At 36.5% G+C, this 13,802-nt stretch overlaps 1 protein-coding gene across 1 annotated transcript in view; it reads left to right on the top strand.

The window, feature by feature from the left end:
* The window catches only part of ATAD5 (ATPase family AAA domain containing 5), a 35,907-nt gene extending 22,310 nt beyond the window's left edge, over positions 1 to 13,597 (top strand). Inside the window, exons 11-23 of the mRNA XM_030862116.2 lie at positions 187 to 283; positions 1,496 to 1,575; positions 1,803 to 1,945; positions 2,033 to 2,183; positions 4,364 to 4,540; positions 4,772 to 4,905; positions 5,395 to 5,488; positions 6,169 to 6,233; positions 8,769 to 8,949; positions 11,192 to 11,373; positions 11,880 to 12,745; positions 13,204 to 13,362; positions 13,469 to 13,597. Coding sequence (XP_030717976.1) covers positions 187 to 283; positions 1,496 to 1,575; positions 1,803 to 1,945; positions 2,033 to 2,183; positions 4,364 to 4,540; positions 4,772 to 4,905; positions 5,395 to 5,488; positions 6,169 to 6,233; positions 8,769 to 8,949; positions 11,192 to 11,373; positions 11,880 to 12,745; positions 13,204 to 13,362; positions 13,469 to 13,547 — 2,408 coding nt within the window. The 3' untranslated portion in view covers positions 13,548 to 13,597. The remainder of the gene's footprint in view (positions 1 to 186; positions 284 to 1,495; positions 1,576 to 1,802; positions 1,946 to 2,032; positions 2,184 to 4,363; positions 4,541 to 4,771; positions 4,906 to 5,394; positions 5,489 to 6,168; positions 6,234 to 8,768; positions 8,950 to 11,191; positions 11,374 to 11,879; positions 12,746 to 13,203; positions 13,363 to 13,468) is intronic.
* Positions 13,598 to 13,802: the final 205 nt, after the last annotated feature.

Below are 13,802 nucleotides of genomic sequence, written 5' to 3'. Positions count from 1 at the left end.
GAGGGAAGGGTTTTGATGTGAAAATTTTTAAATGTAATGTTAAGTTTTGAAATTACCTTTTTGGCAATTTGTAAATAAAAATATTTGCACAAATACTTATTGTTACATGAAACAATAATGTAAATGCCTAAGAATATATGTTTATGCCAAGAAACAAAATACTTTAATATATATTTTTTGCTTTAGATTCTGGAACTGAAGACATGCTTTGGACAGAAAAGTATCAACCTCAGAACTCCGGTGAACTCATAGGCAATGAGCTAGCTATTAGAAAGTTACATAGGTTGGTAAAATTTGTAAAGGAATTGAGAAATAGTTTTTGAATCTAGTTTTAGTATTTATTTTATTTGTGCTAAAATCTAGAAATTATAAAGTAATACATCACAAGGTAAAATCTTAAAAAAAAAGAAAAAGGAAGAAGAATTTTCAGTGAAAAGTAAATGTACCTCTTTTCTCCTGTTTCTACTCCCTAGAGGTAAATGACTATTAAAATTGTCTTGTAAAACCTTCCAGAAAACTTTTAATGCATATATTTGCTCCTTTCTTCCTAACAAATAGGATCATATTACTACTAATTAAGGTAATAATCCTTTGTCTATAATTCCCACCTCCAAAGAGTTCTGGAAATTTAAAGTTTATTAACTTTATTATATACATAAAGTTTATTATAGTCTTTATCAGCCCCACTTAGTAGGAGTTCATATTTTTTTAACTAGAAATATTCAGTGATTATGGATGTACTGCCACAGACCCACTAGGGGTATTATGTTTTATGTAGTATATGTACCAAATTACATTTCTAATATCTGAAAAATCCTGAATTCTAAAACTCAACTGGCCCAAAGGATTTCATACAAGGAATTGGGACTCATAATAATAAAACCTTTGAGATTGGCAGTGTTCTAAGCACTTGATCATGCTTAGCTCATTTGCTCCTTAGAACAATCCTATGAGGGTAAATACTGTTCTCATGAGGAATGTGGCCCAGAGAGGTTGAGTTATTTGTCCAAGGTCACACAGCTAGAAAGTGGTGGAGCTGGAATGTAAACTCAGTCTAGCTCCAGACTAGAACTTAATCTTTCTGCTCATACTTAGGATTGTATCAATATATTAGACATCTTTCACGTCACCATACAGTCTATTCAGTTCTTCATAGTTTCTCTGTACTGATTTCTTATGTGAGCATACATACCATAAGGTATCTTTTCCGTTACTGATGTATTTTTAGGTTTTTCCTTTTGGAGGCTAATATAAACAGTGTTGCAGTGAATATCCTTGCACATATTGTCTTGAGTATTTAGGCAAAAATTACTTCATTTTAAAATATTCATGTCCATGTAAAATTATTCTACTATGTAGTTGATTCAAAAATGTTATGGAGTTCTTAAAAACTAACAATATACCATCACTTCCCCCGACAATCATTTTAACGTATCATCTAAGAGATATCTATATTCTGTGAATTTTTTTATTAACATACATTTTCTTATGGTAGTTGGTTGAAAGACTGGAAAAGAAGAGCTGAATTGGAAGAAGGACAGAATTTGAAGGGAAAAAGAGATGAGAAACAGGAAGGTATTTTGAGTCATTTTTTTCCATTTCACTGAACATTTTTAGAATTAGATTAGCTGAAAATTTTTATAAAGCTGCTTGTTTGATATTTTATATTTGGTTTTTTAGTTTTTGTACGTTGAATTTCCAACATTTATTGGCAAGAAGTTTGTGGGATTTGGTCATTGGGTTTGGTGAGACAGAACTGATGCCTAAGCAATTGTTTTATGTGCATTTGAATGATTTTTCAGATCCATTGGACGGCATAGACTTTAAAGGCAGTTCAGATGATGAAGAAGAGAATCGTCTTTGCAATACTGTTCTTATAACAGGGCCAACAGGAGTGGGGAAAACTGCTGCGGTATATGCTTGTGCTCAGGAGCTTGGATTTAAGGTTAGTGGACAAATATTAATGTAATAATTACCCTTGAAACAAAAGGAAACATCAACCATTCTGCCATTTTTTCATATATTCTTTTAGATATTTGAAGTGAATGCCTCTTCTCAGCGCAGTGGTAGACAAATTCTGTCTCAGCTGAAGGAAGCTACTCAGTCCCATCAAGTAGACAAGCAAGGTGTAAACTCACAAAAACCCTGTTTTTTTAATAGCTACAACATAAGCAAGTCACCAAGTAAGTAAATTATTTTCCTGAAGTTGTAATGTTTAAAAACTTAAAATCTAAGACAAGAATTTTAATAATTAGCATTTTTAAAAAATAAATTTATTTATTTATTTTTGGCTGCATTGGGTCTTCGTTGCTGCATGCAGGCTTTCTCTAGTTGCGGTGCGTAGGGGCTACTCTTCATCATGGTGCGCGGGCTTCTCATTGTGGTGGCTTCTCTTGTTGTGGAGCACGGGCTCTAGGCCCATGGGCTTCAGTAGTTGTGGCTCACAGGCTCTAGAGCGAAGGCTCAGTAGTTGTGGCGAACGGGCTTAGTTGCTCCGTGGCATGTGGGATCTTCCCCGATCAGGGCTCAAACCGATGTCCCCTGCATTGGCAGGCTGATTCTTAACCACTGCGCCACCAGTGAAGTCCCAATAATTAGAATTTTGCCATTCATTTTTAATCTTTTCCTATATATATACATGCCTTTTTCATTTTTCTTGGACTTTATGTTTTAAAACAAATCTCAGGACCATCACATAATTTTACTCATGTATATATATTTCAATATGTAGCTCTAACTGATAAGGACTTTTTTAAAAGCATAACCACTATATCATAATCAGACCTAACAAAATTAACTATATACCTTAATTTGATGTAATATGTAGTTTAATTTCAGTTTTCTGTTTCAAATGGTTTGTTCAAATCAGGATCCAAACAAGGTTCACAGTTTACATTTGATTAATGTCACTTAAGTTTCTTTTAATCTAACAGCTCCCTCCCTCTTTCTTTTCATGTCATTTATTTGTTGAAGAACATGGGTCATTTGTCATAAAATTTCTCACATTCTAGAGTTGGCTGATTATATCTTCATGGTATCAGTTAACACATTCCTCTTCCTTGTATTTCTTATAAACTGGCAGTTAGATCTGTGGGGTTGATTAGATTCATTTCCATTTTGGTGCTGGCATACATGCCAAGAGATACGTAACGACTGGTTATCCCACTTTTAGTGATATTTAAATTTTTTTTTTTTTTTTTTTTTTTGTGGTACGTGGGCCTCTCACTGTTGTGGCCTCTCCCGTTGCGGAGCGCAGGCTCTGGACGCACAGGCTCCGCGGCATATGGGATCTTCCCGGACCGGGGCACGAACCCGTGTCCCCTGCATCGGCAGGCGGACTCTCAACCACTGCGCCACTAGGGAAGCCCTAAATATTTTTAAGATTACACCTCTTTCCTTGTGGTGTTAAAATGCCCTATTTAAAAAAAAAAAATTATTTATTTGGTTGCGTTGGGTCTTAGTTGTGGCTTGCAGGCTCCTTAGTTGTGGCGTGTGAACTCTTAGTTGTGGCATGCATGTGGGATCTAGTTCCCAGACCAGGGATTGAACCCTGGTCCCCTGCGTTGGGAGCGTGGAGTCTTAACCACTGCACCACCAGGGAAGTCCCTAAAATGCCCTATTTTTATGACATGATTGTGATATCTATGATAAATTTTTTCAAGCTCAAAATTTTCACTAAGTTTTCTGAACACCTATGATATTCAAGGTCTATGAGGGTACAAAAAAAGAATAGGACACAGTCATGGAATGGTGCACATATGCTGGTACATAAAGAAGATCCTGCTCTGAGTCCATATGATAATAACTAGCACTTGTAAAGGCTGAATGAGGGTACTTTGAGAGGAGCAAAGGACACGCTCTGGAATAAATGCCAGGCCACTGTTGGGCTTCTGAAGGGTAGACATCAGCCATTTGTTTTTTAACTTTGTATCCATCTTTCATAGCATATCTAGAAAAACATATTGTTTGCTTGCAATATCAGTTTACTGTGAGTTAAATTGAAGTTGCACAGGAAAGTCTGTAATGTGCTTAGTATGTACCGATATCACTTTTTCTCCAGCCTCTTCTGACCTCAAGCAGATGTAGACAGAGTGAATTAAGGGATTATGAAGATTTTTGCTGCAAGAATATATGTTTCTTGGGAAAGAGTATCTTTTCCAAATGATTGGTTTTGCTTTCTCTACTGGTTGAATAACTAACAATACAGTAATATTTGACTGGAAAGAGAATGTAAGAAAGAAAAAGAATTTTTATACCTTTGCTTTTTAACTGGTAAGGGTAGAAATATACTGTGGATAACTCAATCTTGCCATCTCTTTAATTTTTAGAATATTTGTCTTTAAGTGAAATTTGTTTTTGGCAGAAAAATTAAGCTCCCCCAAGAAGGTTGTTACATCACCAAGAAAACTTCCTCCACCATCACCACAAAGTAGTGGACCAAAGCGAGTACTTCCACCTAAAACTTTGGCAAATTATTTTAAAGTGTCTTCTAAGCCAAAAAATAATGAACAAATAGGAGCACTTCTGGAAAATAGTAAAGGTAAGATACTAAATTGACAGAGGCCCTGATAACATAAAAATATGATCACAGTTCATGAGTTCCTATTGCTATTTATTAAACCTCAGTTACACTGAAGGTCATATATATAGGAGTGTTGATACCTTGTTTCAGTTTTGATAATGGATTTCAGTTTGAGTTTATTCTGTGGAAATATCCAGTGTTCTGTTAAAAGTTGATTTTATCTAAAATATTAATGTTTTATTTATGCAGGAATCAAAAATTCTTTTGAACAGAAACCAATTATTCAGACTAAATCTACAAACACAACTAACAAAACTGTCAAAGAGTTTGGGGCTGAGGAGCCCAACAGGAAAAATGCAACATCTCTCATTCTGTTTGAGGAGGTAGGCTTACAGAGGTATACATTTGTGATACCTCCTGATAAAAACTTATTCTAAAGATTACTGTATGTTTTACTATAAAGGACTGTAAATAGCCAAGAAGGTCAGGAATAATTGTATCTATTTGAAATTAAAGTGAATGAAACTGTCAGCCATAGAAGAATTTTTTAGGAACATGATTAATGCAATTCAGTTACTGTTTAGTGTTTGTAGAAATTATTCTGACCCATACTTATCCAATTATAGGTGACTGCATTTTTTTGTTTTTAACGTTTGATAATTTTTTTACCCTTTTAATAGTATAAGACGTTGTAAGCTTTCGGCATGGTGTGAAGTCACACTGTTCACAAATTCATAAATTCTGTCTCTAATAGACATATAGTGTATCTACTATGATAACTGATATGATAATATAACAGTTATGATAACATAACTGACATCCAATAAGTGTATTGTTACTACATTAATATTTTAATAACCATTTGTTCTTAGGTTGATGTCATTTTCGAAGAAGATGCTGGCTTTTTGAATGCAATCAAAACATTCATGGCAACCACGAAAAGGCCTGTAATCCTTACAACAAGTGGTAAGTAACCAGTGATTTTACAATTAATTACTATTGGTTAAAATATTTGGGGAAAGCTTCTAATTTTAGTTAGATATGTTCCTTTAGAAGTCTGCTGGTAAATTAAGTCTGTTTTTTTCCCTAAAACGAGGAGGCTTCTAAATCTTTTTTTTTTTTTTTTTTAAATTATTTTTGGCTGCATGGGGTCTTTGTTGCTGCACGCGGGATCTTCATTGCCAAGTGCAGGATCTTTAGTTGCGGCATGCGGGATCTAGTTCCCTGACCAGGGATCAAACCTGGGCATTGGGAGCGTGGAGTCTTAACCACTGGACCACCAGGGAATTCCCTATATATTGTTTTATAACATTCTTTTCTAATATTTGTCATTACAAATATTCAGTAGAATATCTCTGCTATGGATTTCTGTTGGAAAATGTTTGTGTTAGACTCTACTTAGAAATTAATAGCCCGTTTGATAGTTAATGATTATACTCTAAAAATATCGATAAAAATCATATTAATCCCAAGTGAGATGGTAGTTTAATTAAAAAGTCAAGATGTAAGTTCAATTCCTTAATGACTTATAATTTGCATATTTTATTTTCATTACTGATGAAATATAGAATACTTTCATAGAAAAGTATGACTAGAGAAAGTACCTTAGTGGTCTTAATGTTTAAAAATATGTTTTTTCCGCATAGATCCAACATTTAGTTTAATGTTTGATGGCTTCTTTGAAGAAATTAATTTTAACACTCCTTCACTGGTAAGTTTTGAATTTTGATCAGCATAAATTATATATCACAATTATATAGAAGGTGGTTTATTATAAAATTTAGTTATAATTTTTAAATGTGGTTACTAAGGGGTATGTTAAAATTTCTGCATTTTAGGAGACTTCTGATTATCTTTTTTTTTACTTTAAAAAAATATCTTTTTCAAAATTCATGTATTCAAATTTTTACTAGACTCCAGTGTTCATTAGGTCTTTTTCATAGTAACCAGTGCTTTACTGAGGTGAAATTTGCATATAGTTAAAAATGCACTTAAGGGGCTTCCCTGGTGGCGCAGTGGTTGAGAATACGCCTGCCGATGCAGGGGACACGGGTTCGTGCCCCGGTCCGGGAAGATCCCACATGCTGCGGAGCGGCTAGGCCCGTGAGCCATGGCCGCTGAGCCTGCGCATCCGGAGCCTGTGCTCTGCAACGGGAGAGGCCACAATAGTGAGAGGCCTGCGTACCGCAAAAAAAAAAACAAAAAAAAAGTGCACTTAAGTACACAAATTGAAAAATGTGAACAGAGATAAACATCCATGTAACCATCACCCAGATCAAAATATAGAACATTTCTATCACCTCCAAAAGTTCCCTTGGGTCCTTTTTAGGCAGCACTCCCCTCTCCACCGGAGATAACCACTATTCTTTTTTTTATTTTATTTATTTATTTATTTTTGGCTGTGTTGGGTCTTCGTTTCTGTGCGGGGGCTTTCTCTAGTTGTGGCGAGCAGGGGCCACTCTTCATCGCTGTGCGCAGGTCTCTCACTATCGTGGCCTCTCTTGTTGCGGAGCACAGGCTCCAGACGCTCAGGTTCAGTAGTTGTGGCTCACGGGCCCAGTTGCTCCGCAGCATGTGGGATTTTCCCAGACCAGGGCTCGAACCCATGTCCCCTGCATTGGCAGGCAGATTCTCAACCACTGCGCCACCAGGGAAGCCTCATAACCACTATTCTAATGTGTATTAACTCAGATTAGTTTTGTCTATTCTGAAATTTCAAATAATAGGAAACATTATGTGTCCTTTTACATCTGGTTTCTTTCATTTAACATTATGTTTTTTAGATTTATCCATGCTGTTCTGTCAGTGGAATTGTTGAATCATATGCATTATGTTATTTTTATTTGTTTAGCTTTTTAAGACTCTGCCAGATAGGTTTCCAGTGCATGAGAATTCTGGCAACTGTTATCAGTCTTTTTAACTTTGGCCATGGTAGTGGTATCCATCTGTGTGTGTGCATGTTTGCTTTCTGTTAATTAGCTTTGAAGTATAGTTTATTTACAGTAAAATACACCCACTTCAAGTGTATGGTTCAATGAATTTTGACAAATGTAGTTACAGAACATGTCCATCAAGATGGAGAACATCTTTATTACTACCAAAAGTTCCCTTGTGCGCCGTTGTGTTCTGTCCTTTGTCCTAACCCCTCGGCCCTGCCTACTACCAGTCTGTTTTCTGTCACTGTAATTTTGCCAATTGTAGAATTTCATGTCAATAGAATCTTATAATATGTAGTATTTTTTATTTAGTTTCTTTCACACACCATAATGCTTTTTCAGATTTGCTCATATTACCTGTGCCAGTAGTTTCTTTCCTTTTTTTAAAATAAGTTTATTTATACATTTATATATATTTTTTTCTTTTCTTTTTTTTTTTTTTTTTTGCGGTACGCGGGCCTCTCACTGTTGTGGCCTCTCCCGTTGCGGAGCACAGGCTCCGGATGCTCAGGCTCAGCGGCCATGGCTCACGGGCCCAGCCGCTCCGCAGCATGTGGGATCTTCCCGGACCGGGGCACGAATCCGTGTCCCCTGCATAGGCAGGCGGACTCTCAACCACTGCGCCACCAGGGAAGCCCCATTTATATATTTTTTATTTTTGGCTGCGTTGGGTTTTCGTTGCTGCAAAGGGGCTTTCTCTATTTGCGGTGAGCGGGGTCTACTCTTTGTTGTGATGCGTGGGCTTCTCAATGTGGTGGCTTCTCTTGTTGCGGAGCACGGACTCTAGTCGCGGGCTTCAGTAGTTGTGGCATGCAGGCTCAGTAGTTGTGGCTCACGGACTCTAGAGCACAGGCTCAGTAGTTGTGGCTCACGGGCCTAGTTGCTCCGCGACATGAGGGGTCTTCCCAGACCAGGGCTCGAACCCGTGTCCCCTGCATTGGCAGGCAGATTCTCAATCACTGCGCCACCAGGGAAGCCCCCTAAGGGATTTTCTTAAGGTTTAATAAAATTGCCTTCAGGATTCAGGTTGGAGAATCTCCCATAAAATTTTCCTTGCTGTCTCAGACTGTATACAGTTAATAAAAGAAGTTTATGTAAATGCTTTTAATTTGGTACCATATTCCTTTATATTTTTCTAGATCATTCTCAATAAGAGCTTAAAATATTGTGAATCTTAGCAAAATTTGGCTTGCTTTTTGATGTTATTGATGTATTTCTGTTAACTCTGCAGTTGACCATGTTTCTTTCCTGTGTCTCTCTCCCTCCTACCCCCACCTCTCCCCTCCTGTCTCTCTCTCACTCTCTCTCAGCTAAATGTTGCCAGCTACCTACAGATGATCTGCTTGACTGAGAATTTTAGAACCGATGTAAAAGATTTTGTAACATTGCTAACTGCAAATACTTGTGACATCAGAAAAAGTATCCTTTACTTACAATTCTGGATTAGAAGTGGAGGTGGATTTTTAGAAGAAAGGCCATTATCTTTTTGTCGTAAGTTGATTTGTTGTAAAAGAAATTTCTGTAATGGGATCCTATATTAAAATATATGCTGTACCAAAACATTTGAAAGATTATAAAAATTTTGAGCATTGAGGTATCATGTTAATATTAAAAGAAACATACATACATCAACTTAGTTGATGAAAAGTTTTGTAAGCATTAAATGTGGGTAAATACAATTAAACTGAACCTGGAACAAATGGTTACTTGTACATTTATAAACATAGTTGCTTATAAACAAACAGAATTATATTATTTAGCAACTTCCTTTTTTCACTTATTAAAAAAATAAGTATTGGTAATTTTTCCATATGTAAATTATTTTTAGATGACTGTATTGTAAGGTCCTTTTCAGCTTCCTTAATAGCCTATAATTCTCTCTTTCCTAAGAACTCTATTATTTCAGAAATGCTTTATTTTATTTCTTACCAATCTTCAGTCACTGTTACCTAATTCAAGTCACAGACATTTACTGAGGACTTTCTCCATGCCAGATCCTGTGTTTATATGAATAAGACATGGTTCCTTCCCTGAAGAAGTTCATAGTTTGTGGTTTCCATGCTCCATAGTCACAGTTCTGTAGTTACAGATCCTGCTCTGGGAAATATACAAATATTTAATTTTAAAAAAGGTGAAGTTCTGTAATATTAATCCCTTATTGGTTTTCTGATTAGTTCAAAATTTAATATCTTATTTTTTTAATTTATTTATTTATTTATTTGGCTGCGTTGGGTCTTCATTTCTGTGCGAGGGCTTTCTCTAGTTGCGGTGAGCGGGGGCCACTCTTCATCTCTGTGCACAGGTTCTCACTATCGCGGCCTCTCTTGCTGCGGAGCACGGGCTCCAGACGCACAGGTTCAGTAGTTGTGGCTCACGGGCCCAGTTGCTCCGTGGCATGTGGGATCTTCCCAGACCAGGGCTCGAACCCGTGTCCCCTGCATTGGCAGGCAGATTCTCAACCACTGCGCCACCAGGGAAGCCCTAATATCTTATTCTTTTTCAAAGTATTTAATTCAATTTAAGCTGGCAGTTTTAACTATTTCTTAGAAGTAAATATGATAAATAAGACATGGAAAATATCCTATTTTAAACAAAATAGGTAATAACTATCACCATATTACTGGTTATAAAATGCAATACCAAGAACTTTAGCATTATTTCTTTTCTTGAAGATCTTAAATGCATTTCATTCCTGTCTTAAAAATAAAACACAGATACACACTCATTGGAAATCAGACAATACAGAAGTATATAATGTAAAACGTAAAAGATCTTGCCCCACTTCTTAAAGGTAGCTACTGTTAGACCTTTATCTATGCATATACAAATATTGCTACCTACTTATTTAGCAAAATTAACCAATACTATACGTATTGTTAAACAATTTGCTTTTTCTTACCTCACAATTTATTGTCAGTACGTATAGTTCTAGCCCTCTCTTTTTCACAGCTGCATGCTATTCCAAAATATAAAGTGGATGTAACGTCATTTAATTAACCTTTACCTACTAGGTGACATTTAAGTCATCTTCCGTTTGTTGTTAAAGTATGCAGTGAATATCTTTTTTAATTTTGCTAATTTAGAAGGTGAAAAATGAATGGTATCTTATTTTAATTTCCATGATCACTGGTAAAATTGTACATCTTTTTATGAGTTTATTCGATATTTGTGTTTCTTCTGTGACTTGCCTGTCCAGTCCTTGCTCTTTTTTCTGTTGGATTGTTTTGTAAGCCCACCCCACACCCCAGCCCCACTTAACCTATGTAGAAATCATGTTTGTATTGTACGCTTTATGAATTAGATACATATGGGGAGAATAACAAAATGAGGATTAGGTCCAAAAAATGCCAAAGGGGACTTCCCTGGTGGCACAGTGGTTAAGAATCCTCCTGCCAATGCAGGGGATGTGGGTTCAGTCCCTGGCCCTGGAAGATCCCTCATGCTGCACAGGCACTAAGCCTGTGCCTGTGCTCTGGAGCCCGTGCTCTGCAACAGGAGAGGCCACGACGGTGAGAGGCCTGCGCATTGCAACTAAGAGTGGCCCCCGCTGGCTGCAGCTAGAGAGGGCCTGCCCGCAGCAAAGACCCAACACCGTCAAAAATAAATAGATAAGTAAATAAATTTTTTGTTAAATGCCAAAGGATCTTGGATTTTAAATAATTGTTTAAATAATTGCTTGCTACAATTTGATAAAAATATGGATAGCTAAGGTTTTCTTTTACTAATTTTGTAGGAGGAAATAGCAGAAATGTACAACTTGTTTGCTCTGAAGATGACCCTGATTCCAAAAATAATGCTAAAAATAGTAAAAGGAATCCAACAGACCTTCCCAAATGTGACATTGGCTGTGCTGAGACCTTGTTTGGCCTTAAGAACATTTTTTCCCCATCTGAAGACTTATTTTCATTTTTGAAGGTATTTTCAATGTCTAGTAAATTTATGTTCTTTTTCATCTTCCCAACACTCACTTCTGTCTTTTGAATCTTAAGGTTAACTTAAATTTACCAGTAATTTTTACAGGCTTCAGATTTCTGATTTTAACACATTGTACCACTTTGACAAATGGTGCATAGGCCTTGCTCTAAATGTATATTATAGAATTTAGAATAGAACTTAGAAATATTTCAGATAAAAAAAGACAATTTCAGAACAGTAGTTTTTAAGCAAATGAGCTTCTAATTATTGAATTAGGGTATATACTGACTATTAGAGAATTTAATTTTTTAAATTAACAGTCTAAATTAATCTTTTAGACTCATGATACTATTTGATGTATTAGGGAAGTGTAGGTTAATAAAATTATGAGGGTTAGCGACTCATTACTTTGAAAATAGATAGGAATGACACTATATTCATATGGGTAGAAAAATGTTCAGACTATGTACTGTTATGACATTTCTTTACTCAATATTGTTTTTCAGCACAAAATCAGAACAAAGGAAGAATGGCATAAGCTCATCCAGCTTCTTACAGAATTCCAAATGAGGAATGTAGATTTCTTATATAGTAATCTTGAGTTCATTCTACCATTACCTGTTAATATCATTCCAGAAACAGAAAACTTTTCTGGTTCATCAGTAAGTGTGGACACCAATGCAGCAACAAAAAATATGAAATGTCTTGCTAGGAAACTTTCTGAAGGAGAGAAGCCATTGAAAAAGTCACAAAAAAAGAAACATAAGAAAAAGATGGTAATTTTAGATGATAGTGACTTATTTGACACCGAATTGGACTTTTCTGATGAATTTATTAGGCTTTCCTCTGCATCTTCTCCAAATTCAGAAGAAAGCAAAGCTAGAGATAAAGAAAGCAATCCAGAGACAAAGAAACTAAACACATGTCTAGAGTCAAACGTTGAATCTATTCCTCGTTCTCCTAAAACACCAGCAGAAAAGAAATATTCTGTCCTTGTTTCTCACTGTTTAAATTCTCTCACCGAGTTCATGGACAACATGTCCTTCTTAGATGCCCTTTTAACTGATGTAAGGGAACATAGGGAATTTGGTAAAAATGATTTTGGCTGGACAAATGGAAAGGTTAAAAGTGGACTTTGTGATGAGTTTAGTCTCGAGAGTAGTGATGGATGGACTTCTCAAAGCTCTGGAGAATTAAAGGCAGCTGTAGAAGCTCTCAGCTTTACTAAATGTTCTTCTACTATTTCAAAAGCATTGGAAACCTCCCTGAATTCTTGCAAGAAAGTAGGAAGAGATCCAACAAAAGAACTTACTTTTTATGTTTCGCAAAAGCGCAACAATGTACACTTCAGTCAGTCAGCAGCTAATTTAGAGTAAGTTTTGACTTCTGTTTACTTTTTATTTTTCAATAATAAATGATAAAGCGGAAATTATTAGTTTCTTTCTCTTACTAATTTTGAAATGCTGGCTTTATTGATCATGGTAAGCCCTTCATATTAATAATGTAGCTTCTAATGAGACAGTTAAGGAGACCAGCCTGATTGCTGGGAAGAAAAAGTGAGAGATTGGGGTGGGGGTTAGGTTTGGGAGACTCTTGGATAACAGGGAAGGGGTCTGGATTTGCTGTGCAGACAGCAGGTAGCCATTAAAGTCTTTTCAGTATGGGAGTGATTGATGTGTTGAAAATGATATAGAAAGTGAATCTGGAATACAGTTAATCTAGTCTAGACCAGAAGCAGGGAGAAGCAGAGACCAGCAGCTGGTTTTGGGATTGTTGCATTTTTATTGGGCATTAAAAATCAAAAAATAATGCATTACTTTTAATTTACAGCAGTGCTTGGAAGAGGATAGCAGTCATCAAAAGTGTGTTTTCTAGCCGATCTCTTCCGAACCTGGGTAATAGACAAGCTAGTATAATAGAATACTTGCCAACTCTGCGAAACATTTGTAAGACTGAGAAGCTAAAAGAACAAGGAAAAAGTAAAAGAAGGTAGTTTCTATAAAAACATTTTACATAACTATTTCAAGACTGATAAATATTCTCATCTGATGGAACTATTAATATTAAAGTATGTTTTTCCTTGTAATTTTGACAGATTCCTGCACTATCTTGAAGGAATTCATCTTAACATTTCAAAAGAGACTATGAACACTTTGGCAGCTGGCTTCCCTTAATATCCTACATTTACAGTGCCTTGTACAGATTCTTACATGGTCCTTAAGAGACATTTTTTTTTTTTTTTGCAGTACCCGGGCCTCTCACTGTTGTGGCCTCTCCCGTTGCGGAGCACAGCCTCCGGACGCGCAGGCTCAGCGGCCATGGCTCACGGGCCCAGCCGCTCCGCAGCATGTGGGATCTTCCCGGACCAGGGCATGAACCCGTGTCCCCTGAATCGGCAGGCGGACTCTCAACCACTGCGCCACCAGGGA

Source organism: Globicephala melas, chromosome 20 (assembly GCF_963455315.2).
Source record: "Globicephala melas chromosome 20, mGloMel1.2, whole genome shotgun sequence".
Lineage (NCBI taxonomy): Eukaryota > Metazoa > Chordata > Mammalia > Artiodactyla > Delphinidae > Globicephala > Globicephala melas.
Note: the sequence above shows the minus strand (reverse complement) of the source record. Positions and strands in the feature narration are given on the sequence as shown.